The sequence below is a fragment of the Bombus huntii genome, chromosome 14, assembly GCF_024542735.1.
Source record: "Bombus huntii isolate Logan2020A chromosome 14, iyBomHunt1.1, whole genome shotgun sequence".
NCBI classification, from domain to species: Eukaryota; Metazoa; Arthropoda; class Insecta; order Hymenoptera; family Apidae; genus Bombus; species Bombus huntii.
In genome coordinates this window covers 316,120-341,973 of record NC_066251.1, presented here as the reverse complement: position 1 = coordinate 341,973, position 25,854 = coordinate 316,120, and the positions used below count along the sequence as shown (strand labels likewise).

At 43.7% G+C, this 25,854-nt stretch overlaps 2 protein-coding genes and 1 long non-coding RNA gene across 6 annotated transcripts in view; 2 read left to right on the top strand and 1 right to left on the bottom strand.

Annotated features, from left to right (window-relative positions):
* LOC126873497 (zinc finger protein 853-like) overlaps positions 1–7,169 on the top strand; it is a 61,633-nt gene extending 54,464 nt beyond the window's left edge. The window contains exons 6-13 of one of the 3 annotated variants that reach the window (XM_050634409.1): positions 278–437; positions 2,762–2,929; positions 3,127–3,249; positions 3,406–3,543; positions 3,979–4,176; positions 4,619–4,839; positions 5,008–5,161; positions 5,377–7,169. In XM_050634409.1, coding sequence (XP_050490366.1) covers positions 278–437; positions 2,762–2,929; positions 3,127–3,249; positions 3,406–3,543; positions 3,979–4,176; positions 4,619–4,839; positions 5,008–5,161; positions 5,377–5,498 — 1,284 coding nt within the window. In that variant the 3' untranslated portion in view covers positions 5,499–7,169. Of the gene's footprint in view, positions 1–277; positions 438–2,716; positions 2,930–3,126; positions 3,250–3,405; positions 3,544–3,978; positions 4,177–4,618; positions 4,840–5,007; positions 5,162–5,376 lie in introns of all 3 variants that reach the window. The other 2 variants (XM_050634407.1, XM_050634410.1) reach the window with 2 other exon arrangements.
* The window catches only part of LOC126873503 (transcription factor 12-like), a 358,169-nt gene extending 332,470 nt beyond the window's left edge, over positions 1–25,699 (top strand). For both annotated transcript variants that reach the window (XM_050634434.1, XM_050634432.1), the window contains exon 15: positions 16,635–25,699. In XM_050634434.1, the coding sequence (XP_050490391.1) occupies positions 16,635–16,767 (133 nt within the window). In that variant the 3' untranslated portion in view covers positions 16,768–25,699. The remainder of the gene's footprint in view (positions 1–16,634) is intronic.
* Positions 9,514–16,635, bottom strand: LOC126873525 (uncharacterized). Its single transcript, XR_007692444.1, has 2 exons — positions 15,558–16,635; positions 9,514–15,525 (listed from the first exon to the last, which is right to left on the bottom strand). It is a non-coding gene; the product is annotated as an uncharacterized LOC126873525 (long non-coding RNA).
* Positions 25,700–25,854: the final 155 nt, after the last annotated feature.

Here is a 25,854-nt window from a genome sequence, read left to right as displayed (position 1 = left end):
TCGACACCGATATACCCATCCAAATCCTGTGCAAATCCTTGCCCTAAATGTCCCCTCTGCCAGACACTCGAGGCGAATCCCCTTTTGCAAAAATGTAGTTGGTGGTGGCGGCGGCAAATCGGTATCCCAACTCTCACTGGTCAATCGTTCTGTTCTGTGCGCTGCCTGTCCTGCGCTTCTGGTTCGCGACTCTGTGGTGGTATTCTGTGGGTCGGCTCTCTACCGGTGCGCCGCGTGTGCCTGCTTCCGGTTCCTCTTCTTCCGGCCCCCAAAAAAGGAGTTGCAACAGCGTGTTGTGTTCCAGCAACACGCCGCCCTGATCGGCGGCCCGAACGCAACCAGCTGTCCCGTCTGCCACAAACTCTTCCTCGGTGGCGAAGCTCTCATGGAGCACATGAAGCACACCCACAAGGATCCGAATGCCTCCGGCGTTGCCAGTAAGTATCTACGATAGTCGAGCACCCTCGACCTCGTCCGTTTCACTCTTTCTTTCTCCTTGCTTTTTTTCTCTCTGCCCCTCTGTCACATATACTTATAGGTATCGCACATGGGTAAACACACATCTATTGTTCTATCTATCTGTTTTACGCACTAACGCTACCGATATATCTGTCTGTCGACTAACGCACGATTATTCCGGCGCGATAATCTAGTTTTTCTTGCGCTTCCGTTTCTGGGAGACACCACGGTGGAGAACGACTCGTAGACGATGGGGACGCGCGTACACGAGAGCCGCTTATTCGCGCAATCGGTCGACTCCGTCGAACGAAAACCGTGCGCTCCGTTAGAGAAAATCGACGAAATTGCAAAGACGATTCGATGCATCGGCGCTCACGAGTCGCGGCAGAAATTTGGTCAAACTCGAATTAACCGCGGCAACCATCTACGTTTCCGAGCAGAGTGGCCCGTTAACGGCCATCGTATGCACATACGTATATATGTGCTCTGCTCGGAGAATCGGGCATAGAATTGTGCACGAACAAAGTGATAGATCTCTTCCGTTAGATCGAGATTAGGGTTAATCGCGAGAGGTTCTCTACGTTTTCGAGTTCTCTACGATCGGCTCTTCCCCGTGGTCTCCGAGTTTTGCTGGGGATTCCGTCCGTCCGTCCGTCCGTCCGTCCTTTCTAACACACCAGCTAACGAGGGTTTCTCGCGAGAATTCCGCCAAGGAGAAAGAAAGAACGGAGATAGACGTAACGAGGGTGCCCCTTAATTGCGAGTAAGCCTAAAAGAGAGAGAAAGCGAGAGAGGTGGAACGATCGCTCCTCGAGACACGAGGGGTGGTTCGTCCTTAGTATTTAAGTACGTTTCACATTCCCCACCTAAGAACTTGCTTTGGCGCGGGCGATATGCACACATTGTCCTGTCACTTCTTCGTACTGTTTCGCTCAACGGAAAAAGGGGGTGTAGCACTTAGCGCACTCGCCCAACTAATACTTTGCGTACTACTATTCGCTAATATAAAACCGGTGCTTCAAAAGGGTGTCTCGTTCCGACTTTTGTGCGTGTTCTGTTAAGTGTGTGGGCATACGTATAGATAGACGTACAGAGAAGAACGATCGACGTGCGCCAAGTCAATGAGAATCTCTTTACGAAACCGCATGCCGTTTTTTCCAACGCGTCGTGTCTTGTTTCCTCCATCATTTTCTAAGTAACAGATACTACGGAAAAAAGCCAAAGTGCCAGTATCGACCTGGTGTCTTTTCTCATAGTGATAACAGAGATACGTACACGACGTAAATAACCCATCTTTCGTCTGAAATGCAACGCTATAGAAAAATAAACGTAACAGATATAGAATTTTCTACTACGGTCCGTGCGGACGACACCAATACCGATACATACATACATATATATATATACGAATACATGTGTGTATATATATATAGATCTCTCTCTACCGAAAAGAAACCGAGAAAAGATGACAGTGATATAGAAATATATGACGTATTAATACATAAACGGAGAAACGGAGGAAAAGAAACGGACTGAATAGTAAAGAACGAAATTTCCCCCGCAAGGTGAGGAAAAGGGAAAAAGACTGCGAGGGAAAGAGGGAAAGAGGGAGAGATAGATATAGAGAGAGAGAGAGAGAGAGAGGGGGAGAGAGATTCGTCGAACTTTTCTTTGTGCGTCTATAAGCGTGCAAGCGCGCGTACGTGCGTGTGTATCTTGGTTTTTGGGCCGACGACCTCGCTCGTGAAAGGGAGCCAGCAACGGCAGAAGCAGCGCGCGGTGCGTCCGAGGTCAGTGCTCTCCTGATCCTCGGCTATCCGTGTCTGCAAGGATTCTCCCTTCGCCTTCGAGGTCGACTGGAATGTCGACGTACGTACGCGCGTATGTACACGCGAATGCGTGAGAAATAAGGTGGTGGAGGAGGAGAAGGAGGATGATGATGATGATGATGATGATGATGAAGATGATGGTGATGATAATGATGATGATGATGATGATGATGATGATAATGAAAGAAAAAAAAGAACGAAGAAGGATGATAATAAGGATGGTGGTGATATGACGATGGTGATGATGATGATGATGATGATGATGATGATGATGATGATGATGATGATGATGGTGATGATGATGATAATGATGATGATGGTGATGATTATGATGATGATGATGATGATGATGATGGAGGAGGTGGCTTTCGTTCCTTGGGAAGCTTTATCCTGCTTAGCATTGACCTTGAAATTGTGTCGCCCTATTGTTCCCTCCGCTGACTGCACAACCTCCGTTGCCGGGGTTTACCTAGCGAAGCGACGGACCGCCAACCACCCGTGTCCAGTGTGCGGAAAACACTACGTCAACGAGGGTAGTCTTAGGAAACACTTGGCCTGCCATCCTGAGACCAGTCAACTTAGCACAAGCCTCAGGATGTGGCCGTGCTCGGTGTGCCAAGCCGTCTTCACTCACGAGAGCGGTAAGTATAATCCTTCGTTTTACAGAAATCATGTATCAATCATGCTTATATTACATTTTCCGTTCTTTATCGATTTCGTGTTTGCCGTCTATTATCAGTTTCGTTTCAATGGCATTATCGAACGTTCGTTTAATCGGTATCTAAGCCTTGTCCAACTAACCGAGACTCTATCGAGACCGATTTACTTTGCTGTTAAGGTTTGTTGAGTCACATGGAGCACATGAGGATGGACCCCAAGCATCAGTTTGCGGCGCAATACGTTTTAAGTCGCGCCGCCGCCGAGAGGCGGGAGAGAGAAATCCTTGCGTCTTCGAGTCTAGGTATGAGGTGTTATCGTAATTTCTTGTTTAGCGCGGAAACGATGCGAAAACGATGCGAAAACGATGCGAGAACGATGCAGAAACGATAGGAAAACGATGCGACAACGATCTGAGAACGACAACCATCGTAACCACATGTACGATTCTCGTGTACAGGTGCGGGATTGGGTGTTTTGGGAAGCCAAACAGGCGGACCACAAAATTTGCAACAACCGCCGATGTGCCCTTCGCCGTCGGCTCATTCGGACAGCAGCAGTGGAAACGGAAGATTGTCGTCGGCCGGTAGTGAACCTGGTACGCTCCCCGATCTTGTTCCTCGTCTTCTTGCAAATGGTCGTCTGGAATAATCGTTAGAGTGTCGTGAATATCTTAGAGTAGACAATCTTAACACCGAACCGCAACAACCTTTTCGCATACACGTTTGTCGAAATATGTATCATTATACGCTCTAAGTAACAATCGCCGAGCTTCGAAATACCACAGCGAGAGTTGTGTATTGTAGTAAACATTATTACGCTTTATCTGGGTAAAATAAATCATCTACGAATTCTTGTGTGAGTAATTTCGTCGTACGAACGCTCAAGCTCACTCCGTTTTATAATCTCGTCTCTCTTTATACGTACATGTGTATCGAATATAATAACAACTCGATTAGATCATAGTTTTGTGTAGCGCGACTTCACACCCACCATCCTGCAAATCCATCGCCAAGCGTACTAACGAGAGCAGACTTTTGCGCAGGTACCGGTCTGCTCAACAACAACAACAATAACAACAACAACAATATGGCGTCGCCGGGGCCGAGTGGCAACAAGCTGAGCGAGATGCTACGTGCTGGAAGTCAACCAGGCTCCGCGCAACAATACCACGACGAGATGCAGTCGCAACAACAACGTATGGCAGTGATGGCCGCCGCTGTGTCAGCGGGTAAGGATCGCCGTTCCGCGATCTACTCGTATTCCGGATCGATTGATCGATCGACCGGATCGGTCCAAAGAATCGTCGCGATAGAAACGCTTGTGTCGGCTCGACGCCAAGGCCGTCGATACCGCTCTCTTATCGAGACCCGACGACTCACGACGCTCCATCTGAAACATACATACGCTTCTCGTTCGTTCTACACAACCGTTGCCGATAAACTTTGATTTATAATTACATTTTTCCCTTTTTACGTTACTCTTTGCTTATCTACGACGCATAGCGTGCACTCTCCGTCTTCAAACGGCTATCGATCGCCGACAATTGACCGATTTAGAGCCAGATGGCACGCAAAGCGTGCAAACGAGATTATTAAAACTCGCGTCGAGCGAATCGATCGCCGTAGCCATGTTCGATGCGCTCCGAGATGACTTTCATTCACGATCGACAGGTTTACAAAATTCAGTGTCGCCGAATCTGTCGCCGGTGGACATGGCGTCCCTGGCGGCGGCAATGAGGATGGGAAACAACGGTGACATGAGCGGTGGTGCGCAAGGATCAACGGGACCGCAACAACAGGGAGTTCAAGCAACCGGACCAGAACAGACTCTGAGAATGCACCAGGCGGAAGCCTTACTGCGTTCTCAAGCCGAAGCCGCGCTCAGGCTGGCTGTAAGTACACGCCTTCTTCCTCCCGATTTCGTCCAATCTTTTTCCTCTTTTTGTTCTTCTTCTTCTTCTTTTTCGTCGTCGTCGTCGTCTTCGTCGTCGTCGTCGTCGTCGTCGTCGTCGTCGTCGATCGAATTAAATGGATATACGTTCCTCGTCCTACGATATTAGGTGTCGCAAGCGGCAGCGGCGGCAGCCAGTTCCGCGGTTGGCGGTGACGTGAGGCATCACTTGGGACAGCATAACGGAGGCAGCACCTCTGGCATGCCTGGACATCACACGAACCAGCAGATGTCTCAACAAGATACCTTACCGCCTGACCTCGGTGAGTCAACCTTTATGCATCGCGATCAAGACGATCGAAGAAATACAACGTACGCGGAGATTACGCCGCCTTCTATCCGTTGAATATCGTGACGAGTGCCATATTCTGTCTGTTACGTGCGCTCTTACACCGTTAAATTCCCTATAAACGCTTAATTAGTCTCTCTGCAACTCCAGCATGATAAAACAACGTAACACCGTCAACATTTTTCGCAGGGGAAGCGCTGCGGTTACAAGAACAGCGATTAGAACAGGCCCTGAGGCTTCACGGTGATCCTCGAGCCCTAAGTTTCACTCTCCAGCACGTCGTCAATCAACAGAACAATCAGCAACCATGAAAATTCAGTTACTACTGAGACGAGTGGACCCCTTGGACGTCGGATCAGACGGGCCTGCAGCAAGTTGAGAGACTCAATCAGCAACCTCTTCAAGGCGCTGAACGTTCAATAACTCTCAACGAGCAACAACAACAAGGTTCGTCTGGCATCGGTCTTCAGCAGCAACAACAACATCAACAGCAGCAGCAACAGCAACATCAGCAGCAGCAGCAGCATCACCACCACCACCACCAGCAGCAGCAGCAGCAGCAGCAGCATCATCACCACCACCACCAATCGCAGCAACAGCAACACCAACAACAACAACAACAGCAGCAGCATCCTGAAGATCGTGGTATCAAGAGGAAGGCCGACGATATGATCGGTAACTCTGACAACGTGTAAAGAGAACGACGTACACGGACGATGAACAGTGCGAACCGTTTATCGTCTTCTACGTCGATTCTAACACATAGAAGGCGTCCAAGTGAGGTCATCCGCGAAATTACTCCTGTCTCAGCAGTAGAAACGAATTATTCCAGTAAATTAACTAATTATCAAGAGTCTGAAAAAGAACGATTATTTTTCAGATTCTCGAGAAAATATCCTATTTTCACTGGGTTAACGCGCGACGATTCCAAGAGATCGTCGTGGTCGAGCCAATCGTGAAACTCTTCTCTTCGAGAGAACGAAGAAGGAGGGCAGGATATAACGGTCATACGTATCTAGAAATCCGTTGGACGGTGCGTGAGGAGAACAGCGGTGGCAATGATCTTCTAGCGGCACGCGAAATTCTTCGCGTGGATCACGTTGTTCCTACTCGAGTCCTGGATCTGGAGTTCCTAGAACGACGACGCTCGCCGAACGAGAGGGCCGTCGCTCGTCGGAGGACGGCTCGCCGGTTTTCTCTTTCGAGCGATATTGCTTGTTTCGTTGAGTCGCTCTGACAGAATTCTCAGGACGCATTGTTACAACCGCTGTTCCACATCGCCCCTGAAACGTGCCATAATATATCGAAACGAAACTGCTAACCAACGCGCGCCTTGTCGTCCCTCGAGTCGAGTCAAGAGATGACTTCAGGTTGCGTACAGTACTATGGTTTTTTTTAGTACAAGAGCCAAACGTAGACTCGGGCAAGCTGGATAGGTGAGACAAGCAAAATCGTCCTCGTTCCAGCGGCCGGTCTAGGCTCAACAAACTAAACTATATATATACATATATACATACCTAGAAACCAGTTTAAGGTACCCTTAATCTTAGCTCCCGTAACGTTTAAGCGAGAAACAACGCGTCTTGATATGTGCGTAAACGCGGCCAGGTGGATCAGCTAATCCTCGTACGTTCGTTGGTTAAATACGCGTACACGTTATATCCCCTTCCCGTTTATCGGACAAACGCGCAACAAATTAGAAAAACGGACGGTCTGATCCGCGAAATCGTGCGGCGCGACGCGGCACGACGAGAGGTGCTCGTCGTCGCCCGTCGACTACGTTAGTGATACACGAGTACACAGAGAGAAACGAACACGAAAACTTGTTACACAGAAACACTAAACACCAACACACCTAATATACACGCGAAATAAAAATCTACTACACGTAAGAATATAAAAATGCGCGCAACTTGTGCTGGTCGGCAGCACGAAAACTATTAGCTCGTAAGCGAACAAACAAAATATAATTATTACAAACAGTTATATTATATATATTATATATACATACAGAGAGAAAGAGAGTCTTCTGGAGTGTACGATGGAAAGAAAACGAAAAAAGAATTCACACGATGGAATGGGATGGGACGGGGGCCCGAGGAACGGGCCCCCCTCCTTTCGATGTACTACACGTGCACATTTTCAAAGAATAATCGTGAGAGTGTACGGGTGCATTTTTCGTGAAACGAGCACGCCAGATAAATGACGAAGAACGAGGTGAAAATAAGAGAAAGATGAAGATAAAAAATGATGATGAAGAGAGAGAAATAAAAAAAACTAAATGCTAAATATTATATATATTATATATATATATATATAAATATTATAAATAATAGATATAGGGTCTATGAGACTAGGATAAATTAGGCGAAAGAGAAAATCGAATGAATGGGTAGCGCGTGCCCGGTGCAGTGGTACACGATCGAGCCAAGAGCCAAGAGTCGACGAAAGAATGGAAGGGACGCGGACGAGAAAGATCGAGAGAGATGCCAGAATGCGCACACGCGAGAAAGATCGGGAGAAAGACGGGAGAAAGACGGGAGAAAGACGGGAGAAAGACGGGAGAAAGACGGGAGAATGAGGAAAGAGCAAGGGAGCAAGCAAGAGAGCACGTGCAAGATTTCGTGAATGAACGGCCTTGGAATTGTCGCGTACGTGCAAGGGCACGCGGTCGAATGAAAGAGAAGCTGCGCGAAAGAGAATGCTTCGTGAGCATCAAGGAGGAGAGAGTGCGAGAATGAAGCGAATGAGAGATTTTAGAGTGGCGTGCTTCAGGTAATCTGAGGTCCTGTGATCGTTATAAGCGAAATATTTTTTTATTTCCGGGTATATATCTGAACGCGTAAAAATACTTGCGTCGTTTCGAACTTTTACTTGCAATATACCGTTACGTTCTCGCAATACTTAGAAAGAAGAAGAAGAAGAAGAAGAAGGAGAAGCAGAACAGAGGTGGATCATTGAAAAAAAGAACTACGAAGATGAGGATGACGAGGGAGAGGAGAAGAAGAAGAATATATAGAAAGTCCGTAGGTTTGACCGTGGAGCGAACTTTAGAGACTCGGGCCAGCCCCTAACTCCTAAATACCTCTTTGTAATGCCCCATCAATTTCGACCCCGATTCCCCTTTTCCCGACCTTTTATGAAACTCCCGGACTGTCCGTACTTTCGATGGGGTTTCTTTCGGCCAGACCAGACCAGATGAAACGAAACGTTAGACCGTAAAAAACCACACGCGCATCCAAAAAGAAACGCGTTCCTCTCTTCCAGCTCGAATCTTCGTTTAGATAAATAAGAACCGATGCGGACGGTAATTCGAAATTCAACGTGAAATTTGTTCGACGAGAGGGAGGCAGAGGGAGGGAGGGAGGGAGGGAGGGAGAGAGAGAGAGAGAGAGAGGGAGAGAGAGAAACGGAATGAAAAAAACTAGTGCGAAAAACGATAAAGAGGTGGTCCAAAAGAAAATTCTAAACAAAAAAATATCGTGCAAAAGATATCGTTCAAACGACGATTCACCTACGACACGTTCGATTTCTTCGTTTCTTCGACTGGCAATCGCGGACTGAAGAGTGCGGAAACGAATGGTAGCGTGCCGAATTTTTTCTTCCCCGTGACATCGTACGTCGACCGCGTTGTTGTTGTTGTTGTTGATCCCACCCTTCGGAGATTCTCGACGAGACTTTCGTTCCGTGACCGGTTCGTACGAATTTCCCCCGTTCCTCCACTTTTCTACTTTTCATTCCCATTAACTCCATGATCGCTTCTATCCTTTGAACGATTTTCCTAATTCCGGGTATCCCGGGTATCCGAGGTAGAGAGAAAATACGACCGAGAGAAGGAAATTTTCCTGTCCTCGCGCTTGTTAATTTCGAAAGTGAACCTTCCTGACGACGAAAGAAAGAAAAAAGAAGTAACAGCAAAGAGAGAATAGAGAATTGTGCAAAGACGGAAGAAAAATTTGGAAGATCGCGAAAAGGAAATTCTTCGACTCCGAATTGTATCCCAACTACTCCGTTTCTCTTCAGGGGATCCCCCTTTTCAACCCCTTTGTTCGCCAATTATGAAAGTAGCCTAACGTCGTCATCTTCGTTGAACGTAAAAGACACGCGCCGAGAAGCCGCCGGATAGCCAGGCTTTTTCACCATCTGAGTCGAGAGAAGAAAAGATTGCTAAAAAGATTCATCGTCAAAGCTACATTTAACGATCGCACTCGCCACGCGACCGGAACTCGAAGGATCTGCCACCGGTTGCGCCATTCGAGAAACACGATCGTCTCGAAAGCTTTCAAAAGCGCAATCCCAAGCCAACTATTTCCTCTGTACGATTCGAATCTGATACGAGATGGTAGTGCAAATGGAACAAACAAGCAAATCAAAAACGACTACGTACCTGTGTCTTTGGAATGTGCGAGAGAAAGAAAGAGGAAGAGAAAGAGAAAGAGAAAGAGAAAGAGAGAGAGAGAGAGAGAGAGAAAGAGAAAGAAGGAGGAAAAGGTCACCTCGAGTTCTTGGTAGCGTGCACGTGGGTCGATCATTGATCGTTCTTATTACAACAATTTTTACGTTACAGGGCGTTTTTTCCTCGGATTAAGTAGTATGTAAATACACCTTGATATCACAAGCATAAACTGAGAATTTACTGGTAAACTTAAATCAAGTACATAATGCGAAATAGGGTTAGTTTCTATGTAAATACCTAAAGCTGGACGAGTGCATACACCTCGTTCACGCAACCAACGATAATCGTTTTTATCGAACCAATGCTTCTGTTCGTCATCGGTGTACGCCTGGTCGTTGGTGATCGCCCTTGTACAACCCGTTCGCCAAACGATACCGTCGGCGAAAATCAACATGCAGAAGAAGGGGGCGGGTTTGAGCAAGAACGTTCTCCAAAATGGGCGTCGCTGATCGGGAAATTTTTTTTTCTCGACACTGATACACCCACACAGTTACACGTACACGCTCACATACACACAGCATTGCGATGGATTGTACAGCTACGATAGGATAGATAAGTAAGCCTCAACACAATTCTTCACACACTCGCACCACCGGCACCGACTAGCCTCCAAATTAAGACAGGGACCAAACGTTTGGCGAACACAATTTTTCCGACAAATTTTCTTAACCATATACGTAGGAGAACGCGAACAACACTTTTTTCCAAAGGTATTCAACGTTTCCGGCGCGAACGATTCGTTTGTTTCGGCAAAGGTGCGGCGCCACTATCGAAACTACAGATATCGCGACATTCGGTTACAAAGTCAAGTGGAACGTGCGGACAAAAGTCGGACATTTCGCGGCTACACGATGGAAATTCGAAATTAGGCAAAGATCAGGCACGTTTGGTAATCATCTAACGAAAAACCAAAACGCGATTTAAAAACGCCGTTAAAACAAAGAGACAGACAGGAAGGAGAAGAGGAGATTGATGGAAAAATTTATGCAGCGGATCATCTTTGCAGAACAAACGAAGAGGTATAAAATAAAGATAAAAAGACGATTCTACGGTCCCTCGACGAAACAAGCAAACAGCAAAAAGGAAAAAAAAACAAAAGAAAAATCATCAAAAAAAATAATGGTGCACGAAAATAGGAGCGGAGGAGATGATACGAAGAGATTTAAAAAAAGCAACAGCATCACCACTTTTCACCATCACTATCGCCATTATCAAAAGTAAGAAAATGTTAACAACAACAACAATACATAAATAAACACAAGCAGCAGAGCACAACGTCGAGATCCTTCGTGATGGTAGTCATGAAAGGATTCCGAGGCGACAAGCTTTTCACCGGTGCATCCTGCCGTGCGCCGAGGGTTGCTTTTTCATTGAACGTGAAACAACGAAAGAAAGAATGGTAAACGTAGAAGGTTGATAGGAGAGAAAAGAAAGAAGAAAGAAAAAAAAGAGAGTAAACGATGCAGAATCGGTAGAAGAGAAAAAGGGGCAGCCGACTCAACTCCCCCGCACACATCACATCCCCGCGCGAGAAGGAGGAATTATTCCCGAGGCGCCGGCCCGTGCCCCGCGAACGTGTACCATAATTATTAAAAATTAAACAAAACACACAGCAAGTTACAATAGCTCTAGTAGTGTATGTTCTGTAATCGAAGAATGATAAGCAAAGATAACGAAATAAAAAAAAAAATGGCGTGCTCGCCGTCGTAGGCGTGCCGGCAAAAAAAGCACAAAAAAATAATTTACAAATATATTGATTTACATATGCCCGTAACTCGTAAGCGGGCCGGTGGCGCAACGCGTCTACCTTTGCCGGATTTTCAACCAAGCTTACCACTGTCGCTATTACCACTGTCGCTATTATCGATGTCGCTATAATCACTGTCGCTACGCGATAGGACGTGTCGCGTCGCAACACACACACACACAGAGCGAGAGAGAGAGAGAGAGAGAGAGGGACACAGCGAAGAAGAGAGAGAAGAAAGAAGATAGAAGAAACGAGTCCGACTCGACAAAGGAAAAGGCAATGGAAAAGGAAAAGGAAAAGGAAAAGGAAAAGGAAAAGGAAAAGGAAAAGCAACTAGTCGTGCAAGTGGCCGGCTCTCGACACGCCGCGTCACGAGAACAGCGTTACAAAGCTGTGGCAGAGCGAACGATGGACGATCGAATGTGTGATTAATAGAGAAGAAAGGAGAAGAAAATGGCACGACGAGTAGACGAACCGTAAGTGTTAAACGCGACAGAAGAAGCGGTAAAACGTTGAGGAGAAAACTGGTGAAATGAAAATCAACGAGCAGGGGGAAGCACGTAGTCTGCAAAACCAGCCCTTACCCATAATCTTAATCTCTTTCATGTAAATTTGCTAAATGTTTAAATAATCTAAAAAAAATGCCATAGCCCGGATGCGCTGGTGTATACTCCCAGTGCATACACACTCACAAATACGACTCGACCTCACGAATCAAACGCAAAATCCGCGTCGCCAGTTCTTCGATGGATGGCACGCGGTAAAATTGGTATTCTCGCCAAGGAGCAAACAGTTTACAATTGCACAATTGACAGAATCACAGACAAGCACACGACAAGATGAAGACAAAACCGAGGCCCGCGTTTCACCGTGACGCCACGTCGGGAATGAATCGTCGCGGAGGATCCGCGAACTCGGCCAATACACGAGTAAAATCAAAGTTGCCCTGGTTCTCGAGCGTGCAACCCCGCGCGCTCACACACGTTCCATACACAGGTTGTACAATCGTGCACGTCCGTTGCCGATAGTACGGCCGACACACTTGCGCCTGGCGCATGCACCAATTCGTACACCTTCTACACACGTTACACTCTTTACACTCTCTACACTTTGTACACTTGATTACACACGCTACGGATATGTAAAGCCAATTGATTTTGTAAATTGTCGAAAAAAAGCAGCAGACATTCAAAAAACCAGAACGATTCGGCCTTTTACGGTACTCTTTCCACGAACGTTAAAAAATATTTCAAACGCATTGCGGAAACCAAAAAAATGTTACAACGTTTACTACCGATCCGTTTGAAAAGATCCACGCGAGGATCGTCTGCGATCCGTTCTCGCTTTTCAAGCGGAAAGGAATCGTTTCGAGCGCAAGTGAACGAGGATTTACGGTTGATATATAGAAAAAAAGCAATTGATTCAAAAGACATACGGAATAAAAGAAAACAGAAAAAAAAAGAAAATGGTAGAAAAATGAGCACGAAAACCGAAGCAAAATTCGCGGCCTTTGGCATACGTTTGGATGCAGAACCGATGATGAAACGGCGTTTGCGTCTCGTACGCTGACGTCACACCATGCATCCCGGAATTGACGTTAATAAACCCGAATGTGACGTGACATATCCTTCGTTGAAGAATGTCAAAGAAAATCAAAGAACCAAGTGGGCAGGCTGGCAATCGAGGCGGGCCACCATACGAACCGACCATGATGTTTGGTAGTAAAGAAGAAACGATGAAAACCAACCAATCGATCAACCAACCAACCAACCAACCAACCAGCCAACAAACGAACAAACAAAGTGTAAAAAAACGTCCCAAGAGATAGACGTCAAAGGGAAAAGATGGCGCGCCTCGAGTATACCTAGGTATCGGTATACTAGGTAGAAAAGAAGAGAAACACGCCTGACCCACGTACAGAAACCAGTGTAATAACCATCCTAGCAAGTAGCAACGGCATTAGGAGAGCCGTTGTTCGAATTCGCGGCTTTACAAGCAAAAACCGTTGATTTGTTTTCGATCGGGTTTTAATTTTTTAATGAAATAATCTCACAACGAATATACCACGTACGGTCGCGCGCTAATCGATCCATGCGAGAAGATGGGGCAAAGACGTATGTGTATATTCGTGGCAGTGTGTATCGTAAGTGCGCAGCATATGATAAAACCGACAGTCTAGCAGTGCGAGCGCCTCGGCGGCATTTGCGTTTTCACGCGATGTCCCTGACCGAGCCTCCGTGATTAAAAACCGGAATAAGTTGTTTCAATGTCCACTATATAAATGAAGAGGCATAGCTGATAAGACGGTGGGTTTGCGTTCGCCGTTCGCCGTTCGCCGTTCGCCGTTCGCCCTTCGCGAGTCGTTCGTCCCGCTTCGTCCACGAGATAATATAATAATAATATTTGTCGCAGCACGATGCGTTTTTGACGGACGAACTCTAATAGTGCGAATAAGAAATGGAGGCTGCGATACCATCCCCCGGAGTTCCATGTTGAAAGCCAAAATCTCTTGCATTCTTTTACACGAACTTAAACAAAAGTACGTACGAGTATTCCACAGGTTCTGGCAACCTCGAAAACTTCGTGTTCAATTTATTACGGGAAAACGACAAAGTATAGCGAAATTTTCTTGTCCGTCGTCGTCTTCTTCATCATCTTCAGGCACTTTGATCAACGTATCGGGACGAAACTGAACGGAACTATTTCAAAAGGAAAGACGACGAGACAACATCTTCTTACGAATATGCTGAAACTCCAGCAGAGTAGTAACGTGCCGCGAATTTCATCGATCGAGACGCCAATCGGTAAAAGAATCGTCGACGACGAACGTGCGAACCCACCGTGCTGGCTCGTCGTGGCGATCCGAGGAAGCCTCGACGCCTCTCGGTTTTCACGACGAGTCGATACTCTTTTCAAAATATTCTCCAAATTTTTGTTCACGAGAATGTGTTTTCTTTACCCTAACCCCATATAACAACCCGCCGTATACGCGTCCGAGAAGAAAAACCGAGTCCAAAGCTTCTTTGTTTTTGAACGCAGAAAATTTTACGAAAACTCGTACTCCACGCTTTCAAGTATAAAAAGATAATTACAAAGGATAGGATAGAATGTACGTAGGGAGAAATTTCGAGGATAATATGGAAAACGGTAAAAGTCCGCTTAGTGGGTGCCTTCGTCAGGGTTTTCTGTTACAGTTAAACAGACGTTTCAAGTATAACTCACAACTAGTAGTACTATGGTAGAACAGTTATTACAGTGTACCGCAATAAACAGTTAACTAAGTAAGTATACAGGAAGCACATGGTCTTTTCAGTGTCTACAATCTTGTCGTACACCACCGCCAATCGCGTAGTGGAACGACCGGAAATACCGGATTCATTTCGTACGCAATTTCCTCCGGCCCCGGAACATCCCTCAACATCCGACATGAAAACGCGGTTTCCCGCAAACTTTTCGACGTTGAAAACATTTCTGGAATTCGAATGAACGTGCGGTCCATATCGTAACTCAAGGAAATTACATTCGAAATTATCCTGAAGAAGATATTCCCCAATCGGCAAGACGAGCGACCTACGACGTTTTACCCGTTCGACCCGACCGCCGTTCGTTTCCTCAACCCCCCGCCGATTCCTCTCCTCAAAATCCAATCAGTATTTAACAGAATAAATATGCTACTAAGTGTACTAAGTGTTCGTAGTTTAGGCAACGTGTACGTTGTATGCTCCGAATAGGTGAGAGAGAAAGATAACCGAGAGAGCGAAAGCGAGAGCGCGAAAGGGAGACGATTGTACGGTGGAGTCACACATATTTAAACTAACAGATAATAATTAATTAATTACAGTACCGTAACCATTTGTCAAGTCAAGTTAATTAACAGTTAACCGTAACGCATACACGCATAATTATTAATTAAACGTACTCGACTCTATATTCTAAGGACAGCAGCGACCGCACACAGCGTCGTCGCATTTATTCGATAAATCGCGCAGGCACTCACTACGGAAATGAATCGAAGGACTGTGGGACTCGGACGCGGATCGGAAGGTGCTTGAACGAGCGTCGCGACGCGTACAGTATTATCAACGAGAAACTGTCGAAAATCTTTAGATCTCTGAAGCGGCACTCGGAAAATATCCTGGAAACGGAGAAACGGAGAAACAGAGAAACAGAGAAACAGAGAAACAGAGAAACAGAGAAACAGAGAAAAAACAGGAAACATCGGAATCTTAGCGGCTTGTTGGTGAAAGAAACGCGAAGCTACGCGCGTTCAAGTTTCCCCCGTTTTTCATTAGTCTTTCAAGTGCAGCGTTCAGTTACTTCACTTATGACGTTGCTTTCAACACAATACAAAACACCCCGCCACCCATCCTTACAGATCAAACCCATTCACCGTATCCTCAACCCACGGGTAATCCTCTCAGTGCCAACCCCCAGTTTCACGTGTACGCATTGTTTCAAATTTGTTCGCCACGTCTCAGTTACGAGTTTCACGCGACGTCAGTCCGTATACCGCGTTCTCTTCTTCATTAACTAAAGCTCGTTCCATTTCGAGACAAATTTTCTCACAAAATTCGCAAAATAACGAAACGCAATATTCGTTGCGATTCGTCGCGATTCGTCGCGATTCGCTGCGTCTCGTTGCGATTAAAACGTGAAAACACATTATCCAAGATGACAAAAAGAAATCTTTACAAAAGCGAACACTTTAGAGATATCGTCGCTTGATCGGTTCAAGTTCGGAGTAAATAAATTTCGAAAAATGCGAGAAATACGGCGGCACACGGCTGGCGTCGATTATCGATGAAAAGCAAACGAGTTAAGTTTCAAATGTCAGACATTTTACGTACAGTTTGTTATCAAGTAACACAGCGCAGATTATTGTTAATTTTCGGCGCCCGTTTTCGTCGCGTTTCTATTCGTCTCCGATGGGAACAACTTACGGAGATGCCGCGAAGCAATTGATGGTAAAACGGCGGTCTAGCGCGATGCGACGAAAATGTGCGTGCTCGGGTTTAATGGTATCGATTGAGTTTGGTCGAAGTCCCCTTTTGGGCAAATTATATCGACGCACTTCCGGTTCCACCGGCCCGTCCAAATTCAGACGATCGGAGAAAGGGATTAAGAAAGAGCCTGCTTTCGTCCGGATCATCAATTCGAAATTCAATTCTAGTCAAAAAAGGGTACAAAGCCGTAAACGAGTTGACTCTCGTTTGGCAAAAAAGATCGGTACTTATTTATCGCGAGTTGTTCGAGCGCGAGGAAAAACCGGGTCGAATCGAAATCGATCGGTACGAGGCTCGTGGAAAAATGGTACGAAAGATCGGAGCTCGGAGAAGCTCGGAGAACCTCGGCGGCCTGTCGATCGAAATTGGCGTAGGGGGGGAAAACAAATCTTTTCGATGAAATTCCGAGGACGAATTCTGAAAAAGAAATGGGCCAGTGGGACCGTATACTGGAAAAATATCCGCGTTGTTGACAAAAGCAAGTAGCCTCTTTTCGTTGTATCAAAAGTCGGCCAAAGTCCGATCGATCCTTGTATAAGCAAAAACGACACACTTTCAAAATCCTAGAAAATGGATGTACGGTGCGAATGAATATTTCGAAAGCTTCGATGATAAAAATTGTTATTGCTCATTCGTATTTTACTTTCTTTTTTTATTCTGCAAAATGCCTGCCCATCCACGCTTTTCAGCCAGGAACACTAGGCGGATCCTCGTTCGCGTTTTAAATATCATCCACGAGTTGCGTCGATTCTCTCTTTCTCCTTTTGAGACGGACAACGACAGTTCCTATTTCGCTGGTAAAAAGGGACAATAAAACGCGACACGAAGGTCTGCCACACTGTTCCAGCATTTTGATACCGCGATTAATCCACTACTATTATTATTATTATTATTATTATCATCGCTATTATTACCGCTATTATTATTATAATTATCGCTATTATTACCGCTACTAGTTTATAACGATTAGTTGATTATAACGAAAAAATTGCTAAAGGGCAATTGGAGGCGTATTTTTTAGAGAGAAACGAGAAAGAGAGCGCGAGCTCGGTTCAAGTTCGCTCGAATCATCCAAGCCATAAATGTTACACTCACTGTCGATCGATTACAATCTTGAAAGAAAAACGAAAAAGAAAAAAAAAAGAAAAAAAACATTAAAATGAAAGAAGCGAATCGACGAAGAATCGGTAGCAAAAGAATAGTAGTCATGTTTCGAGATTCTCCTTTTTTTTCTCTTTAGTTTTCCTTATTACGTTTTTTTATACCAACATACATATACAAATGCATACTTGTATGTATACACGAACACACGCATATATATTTATGTTATATATATATATATATATATAAAAAGAAGGAGAGAGAGAGAGAAAAAGAGTTATACTCGTTAAATATTATATGTTATTTGTAGTAGACTTATTATTTATACATGAAGGAAGCCGGTACGTAAAAGTTGTACGTAGGGTGTAGAAGGAACGCGTTTTAAACAATCAAATTCTCAGTCTTTCTCGCTGTTTTATTCGTAATTAACTCGTAATTAATTCGCAAAACAGTTGGAATTACGTAAATGCGAAGAAAAATTGAGTAGAAAATTCATCTTGATTTCCATGTCTTCCCTTTAATTTTAACGATTTTTCATTTTAACGCGTAGCATCGCGCACGACTGAGAATTATATGCCACTGGCAACTCGCGTCGTTTGTTAAGCTTTATTTCTATTATTTTTTAGCGTGAAAAGAAATCCTCGCTTTGTCCTTTTCTTCTACTTTTTTTTTTTTTCTTCTTTAAAGAATAATCACGCGCGTTAGTCGATCGAGGAGTTGGACAAAAAATACATTATCACGTGCGTTATACGTTCCTTTTTGTCTCTTTTATGTATATCGTACATATTGTCCTCGTTGGAGTTCGAAGAGTACCGGGAGAAAACGAAACAGCATTTCGAAGCGTAGCATCTCGATTTTCATTCTTCTCTTTGGAAAACTAAAAATAATCAGCAGCGTTTTGCGTCGATTCAACTTTCGTCAATCGAGTCTCAGTGTCCTGAATCGGGAGATAGCACAAAAAACATTCTCGTTTACGTAAAACTTTTTAATTCATCCTCAAACGAGAACACTGACATTCGATCGTTTTATTCATTCGAACGGTAAGCATTCTCCTGCGTACTTTTCAACTGCACTTTGCGACGTTTTTATTCACCGATCGTCGTGTACGTACGAACCGAGGGACAGATCGTATCGTTGCATCTGATCTCTATTCGAGTTCCTATTTTGAGGTGCAGTAGAAGAAAGAAAGAAAGAAAGAAAGAAAGAAAGAAAGAAAGAGAGAGAGAATACAGAATACACGAAATACGGGAGGAAAGGGGGATTTAGGACAAACTAGCGTCAAAATTATCATTAAAGGAAAGTGAAGGTTAAAGATCGGTGAATACAAACACCGCGTCGAGTTATGTTTGCTAGTCAGAATTGGTTAAAACGAAGAATGGAGCAACAAACTAGAGAGTTTACGATTAGTTACTACATATTGATTCGTCGTTTTATCGTGTAATTAGTGGTTTAGTGACACGGCTCCGATGATTCTCGAGCCATACGCGTCCTTAAAGCTTAAAGTAAGAACAGAACGAAACGTACACGCACACTCGCGTCAAGCGTATACAAAACTACGGTTCTTTAGTTACTATTCGCGTAGAAATGGCGTGCCGAGTCGCCGGCTTTATTAACAAAAATTTGTTACAATTTATTGTTCGTACACATCAAGTTTATTTAGACAGTAATTTCGTCTATTTTGTATCCAATTTAATAAGTTTCTTTATTTTTTCTTCTTCTTTTTAGTTCTTCTATCTCTAGCGTTGTTCTGACTATTGTAACCGGTGTTACTGCTGCTACTACTACTATTGCTATTACTACTACTACTACTACTACTACTATTATTTTTATTATTATTATTATTATTATTATTATTATTATTTTTATTATTATTAATATCGTCGTCATCATTATCATTGTCATCATCATCATCATCATCATCATCATCATCATTATTATTATTACTACTACTACCACCACCAACACCATCACTACTACCGCTACTACTACTACTACCTACTACTACTACTACCACTACTACTACTACTACTACTACTACTATCACTACTACTACTACTATTACTATTACTATTACTATTGCTACTACTGCTACTACCGTGACCGTTAGGAGACACATTAGTTTAACGTTTCTATTGCTTTTGATTTTCGTAGATACTATTAGTTATCTATTATTACCGTAATTACGTCTAATTTAATTATTACTTATTGTCACCAACACCGTCATCATCACGATATCACGCACCCAATGCACATCGGCACCATCATTGTAAATCACGTCAAGTTAAAAACGTCCACTTGTTTTCCTTGCAGTTCGATCATCGTTATTTACTTTTTCCTTTTCCTTAGATCAATTTATCTCGTGAATGTGGTTCCTTAACGTCGAGGTTCGCTGTCGACGGTCCGACGAGAACTTTTGCTCCCACGTGAAATGGGATGAATAGCGATTGACAAATCTCTGAAATACGCTGACGATTGTCACACGAAATTTAGGACATGTGCGTTTATTAAATATTATCGTTACCTACTGTTCCGTCGACGAAACGTTGGAAGTGCAGATTCCACCGATAGACAATCTTCTTCGCATTTTTTGACATTTCGTCAAATCCAAGGCGACGTAGCAAATGACAGATCGTTCCAAGCTACGCTGGTTTGTCCGTCGTTGACCAGAAAGATCGCACTTCCAATTGCTTCCAGCCCCTATCAGTTATCGCTAAAAATTAACATTAGTTACAGCTATTGCTATTATTACCACTATTATTAGTTATCGCCATCGATTCTTGATGCGAGCCTACCGTCGATCGGCGAGCGAGGTAACCGTTTCGATCGCTTCTCGTCTCTTTTCGCGAAACTGTGTACGCGCTGTCCTGACGCGACTGCGAATGATCGAATATGCAGGCTGGAAAAAATTGACCGATCGATCGATCGATCGAGTGCAACTCGAGAAGAGTCGAGTCGAGGTTCGGACAGCGCTGACTCGAAAACTAGCGACCAGTCGAGACGAGAAGGAGAACGTGCGATTAAGAGTATTGCGAAGAATGGTTGACATCCAGAGTGCGATAACGAGCTAAAAAACACAAAATTTCTGTGCGATCCAGAACGACGTCGTCGAATACGCGCCCATGTTTCACGCGTCGGCGTTTACTTCGACGCCGTTGTCGTTGGAAACGCGTACAACACGTTCGAAACAGCCGTATATACATGAATCCTCGAAGCGCCGCGTACGTAGTTGAGCAGCGTTTAGAATTTCGAATTTCGGAAATGGTCGACGCGCAAAAAAGAAAAGAAAAGAATAGAAAAAAATATTAAATCTAGGTGATATATCCTGAAAAGGGAGAGCGAAAAATGATAGAAGATAGCGAGATAGAAGAGAGGGAGCGAGAGAGAGAAAAAAGAAAACAGGGGAATAGCGAGAAGCGTAAAAAGGTGAAAACCGTACGTTGAACACGATAATAATTCAGCAGTCTCTTTCGGTTACGAGCAAGTTCCGCATTGTGTAGGATTTCTCATAAATGGTTCTATATGTATGATGATACATGTGATGCAATATCTAGGAGAAAGAGCAACGTTTTCGATGATTGCGAGAAACGATGAGATGAACAAAGGGAAAATTTTTGAAATCGCGAGAGCCTTTTTGCGTAACACGAAGCAAAAACAAATAGATATCTGTCTAGGATCGAGCAATTGTTCTTTTTCCTTCTTTACGGATCGTTATTATTCGTCAACGAGTGCTTCCGTGCGACGGAACAACTTCCGGGCACACGCGGAAGAACTTTTTTCTTCGCGGAAGAAAATTGGAAATTCAACTTTTTTCCCCGCGCCATTCACGTCATCCTTTGTGACGTTCGCGGGCAGTGTTCGATGAGATCAGCTACTGTGGTATCGGGAATCGAACAATTGGTGGCCAATTTATCCAAGCGATTGGACCATCGAGTCCGACCAATGAAAGGATAGATGGACGACGATTGGCGAAAGGGAACGTTTCTAGAGATGATCTTCCGTTCGATTCAACGTTCGCGTCGTTTTTACCGATACGCGACTTTGTCTTTTTGATCGCGTAAAAATTCCTACTCTTCGACCGAAGATCGTTTCTTGCAAACTCGTATCAAACATTTGTTTCGAGTATCGTTTGTACTCGACGGAATTCTGTTTCATCGTAGTTTCTCCTTTAAAATAGAACTCTGATGGTAAAAGAAATTCGACGGCTGTCTCTCGAAACCGCGTAAAAAGACGCTTAAATTTAATTTTGATACTTGGGGCGACAGAAAGAAAGAAGCTATCTGAAACAGGACTTCCGTTTCTTAATTAGACATATCAAAACCATGTAACTTGACGCCATTGCGAAACAAACAAAAGAGAAAGGAATATATTATTTTCGACGACGACGATTTAGCAATAAGAGAATGTGCAACTCTTGAAAAGTATGAGAAAGCGTCAAATCCATGTGCAGTGTTTCAGATACTTGCAAGTAGATACCATTGAACACTGCAAATTAATGTTTCGCGAGTTATAGTGTAAATGCGAATGCAGAAAGCAAACAAATGTTATGTATAAAGCGTCTTTCGGGCTTCCTATTAAAAAAAAAAAAAAAAAGTATAAAGCATACCAGTTCGTTTCGACAAAGTTCCACGGGACGACGAGGTCGATACCGCGTCATAACAGTTTTATTATCCCAATACAAGATTCACGATTCACGATTCACGATTCACGTTCGCGGTTTATGGTTCAGGGTTCAGGATTCAGGGTTCAGGCTTCAGGATTCAGGGTTCAGGCTTCAGGATTCAGGGTTCAGGGTTCAGGGTTCAACGTTCAGGGTTCAGGGTTCAACGTTCAGCGTTCACGGTACACGATTCACGATTCTGGAATCGCCAAGCCGATCGTTGCAGTTGGCGTAGCACGAAATTCTTTCTACGCAAAATAAAAAGGTGCAAAAGTGTGCGAAGCAGAAAGAAATAATCGAAATGCGATGAAAATTGTGCAAAGTCGTGAAACTTTTGTTCGGACGAGCTTGTATGCGAGAGCTGAGTCGGAATTAAAGCCGTTCGAAAATCGAGTTTCCAGACACTTGAGAACAAACTTGACGTCATAATCGAACGACTGTAAATATACTATAACGTGAGGTAGATTAGAAAATTAAGCGCGTATTTCACGGTGAAATTTTGTTCTGGTTGCGAGCGCCGTTGGAAGCTCGTCGATTCCGGAAGCACGCGATTGGCCAGCCTAAAATTTCATGTGTTTCGAAATCGAAGGCGAAAAAAGGCTGATGTATCGCGAGAGCGATTATCGCTGAAATTTCTGTATGAAAGGATACCGAGGTCTGAGTGTGGAAGAAAAAAATTAACGAGAGCATGGAAAGACGAGTGCGAAGCTGCGTTGACGAGAGAATCGTGCGTGCGAATGCTTTCAAAGGATGAACGAACGACGACGAGAGAATGAAAAGGAGAGAACGTGTACGAATGGTAGAGTGACAATTAAACAAAATTTTACTACCAAGTGGACTAGAATCGCAACCGATGGGCATTATTAAGCGAAAATGAAATTTTCGGAGCGTTTTTTCGACGAAGAAAAGCGTCCAAAATTGTACCTATTTTCATTTTATAAATTATATATATATATATGTATATGTATATGTATATGTATATGTATATGTATAGATATACGACGACCTAAACGATCATTATCGTGAGATGTAACGCGAGAGAAAGGCGGAAACAAGTTGAAGAGGATGAAGAAGACGGAGAAGAAACAAATTATTGTATCTATATTCGGAGGTGATCGATGATGTATTCGAGTCGTGATTATTATTATTATTATTATTATTATATATTATGATTATTGTGTATAGTTAAGGCGAAAGTGGAATTTTAGACGAAATTATCGAACTCGAAGTATATAGGGAGCGCAAATAGTGAGAGAAAGCGAGAGAAAGAGAGAGAATGCGAGAGTTGAGAGAAAAACATTTTTTTTGACGGTGATTGCACACTGTAATGTCGGCAAAGCAAAAAAGTCCCCCTCCCCTCGAGCGAAGACGAGCGAAAACGAGCGAAAACGAAACGAAAGGAAAAGAAAAAGGAAAAAGAAAAAAAAGAGCACACGTCACGGCCAAACGAAAGGAAGGAGAAAGAGGAAAGGTAGAGAGCACATGCGTAAAACAAAATTCATAGAAAATACACACATTTCGAGATACCAACGAATAATAGAAGAAACAATAGCAGGCAATAGTTTGGGTTCGCTGCCATCATTTTCTTTACTTCCGGTTTTCAAAGCACAGGAAACTTTTGGTAGAAAACGACTCAATCCTCGTTTCTTTTGTACGACGACCAAAACAGAGAAGAAATAGTCCGTGATATAACGAAACATTATATATCTATATATAGAGATATACATATATGTATGTATGTACGCACGCATACGTACAACCAGTGCAACAAACGAAACAAAAAAGAAAGAAACGCGAACGCGTACGCGATGTGCTTCCTCGTTCGTGACAATGTAGCCCGATCAAACAACTTCCATTTCCGACGAAATCCCCACGCCCTAATTCTCAACCTAACCCCCGGTTTTTATTTCCACACCTTTTTCTCCTCTAGACCACGAGACGGAAACACACCCAACGAGCACATAAAACATTCGAAATCGCAAAGGGGCACATTGTCGCGTTCCAGGATGAGCAGAGGAGGAGAGGCGACAGAGGTAAAAAATGAAAAAAGAAAAAAAAGAGAAAAAAATAACAGAGCTCGATAAAACGCGTAGGACGAGCGCGATACGAGAAGTCGCGGAAACGAGGCAGTATACTTTGCCGATCGCAGCCATCCTTCGATCGAACAACTTTGGTTTCCCCTCGCGATCGTAGGCGACTGTTATCGACTTTCGACGCTCTCGGCACCCGCGGAAATGTCCCTCGGTCGACGAATTTTCACACCATTTTTCACGCGGTTCGTCCAATTTTCGTCCAATTTTCGTCCAACTTTCGTCCAACTTTCGTCAAATAAAAATCGTATCTGTCGACTTTTCTGACAATCCTGTCCAATTCCTTTCGAACAATGAATCGAAGCAAACACTGCAAAAGATCGGATATAAAATTGGCAAAACAAAAAGACAGAACAAAGTAGATCCGTTGACCGGTGGGGCCTAAATTTTATAGCGCCTTCTGTTTTCACCGCAGCATAATCCATTTTCCTCGTGAGCGTTCCCGATTGATTAATTCGCGACACCTTAACACGCCTCCTTTTCCCGAATCCTTTTCCCAACACCCGTACGTCATCCACACCCAACCCCCACCTTTGTACCTTACCTTCCCTACCTCTCCCCCCCCCCTACGCACTCCTCACTGATAATCTTCCACCAACTGCACACCCCCTCACATTACCACCCTAGTCCCTCCACTAGCAAACCGATTAACCAATGTGAGTGAATGTGTCAACACGTGCTACAAGGGAAAATAGCGGATTTCAAAGAGGATAAAGGCGGAAAAAGCAAAAGTAATATCATAGAGAAAGCGTCGAGCAAACACACTACGACTCGGAGGAAGAAAAAAATCGATCGATCGGAAAAACGTACACACACACACATTCGTCGGACTGTGTAGGGACATTTTGCATCAATTGTGTAAACACGAGACAGAGGGAGAAAGTGTGCGTGTGTGTGAGAGAAAGAAAACTCAAAAAAAAAAAAAAATGCGTCGAGAGAGAGAGAGAATGCGCGTGTGGAAGAGCGAGAGCGAGAGGTAAGAAGAGACTAAAAAAAATGAAAAAAGCGCGAGCGAGAAGAGTAAGACGACGGAAGCTAAGAGATAAAAAAAAACAAAATGTACGAACAAACAATTGATACTGTCTTCGTTTTTTAAGGTCGTTTCTCCGTTCGACACGCTACTATATGACTATTGACATTTGTCATTGGATTATTACCGACGACGATGAATTGTCATTATTATCACGAAACTATTGCTATTATTATTGTGACGAATGATTATTATTATTATTATTATTATTATTATTAACATTTATTATTGACATTATTATCACGATTTATTATTGCGATGATGATTATTGCGATTATTACTATTGTCATTATTATTATTACTATTATTATTATTATTATTATTATTATTAATTATTACGATTATTAATTATTACGACTATTATTATTATTATTATTATTATTATTATTATTATTACGTGGTACAATAAAAATTTAATAAGCATCCGATGCGCACGAGTCTCGTGACTACTACCATCTCTCCCTCTAAATCCACACGAAATACAGACTACGATATGCGCGCGTTTCTAGTTCTCCTATCTTTCTCGATTTTAACAGCATGCTGACCTCTCCTGAGCATGAAAATAACGATATCGACATTGGCT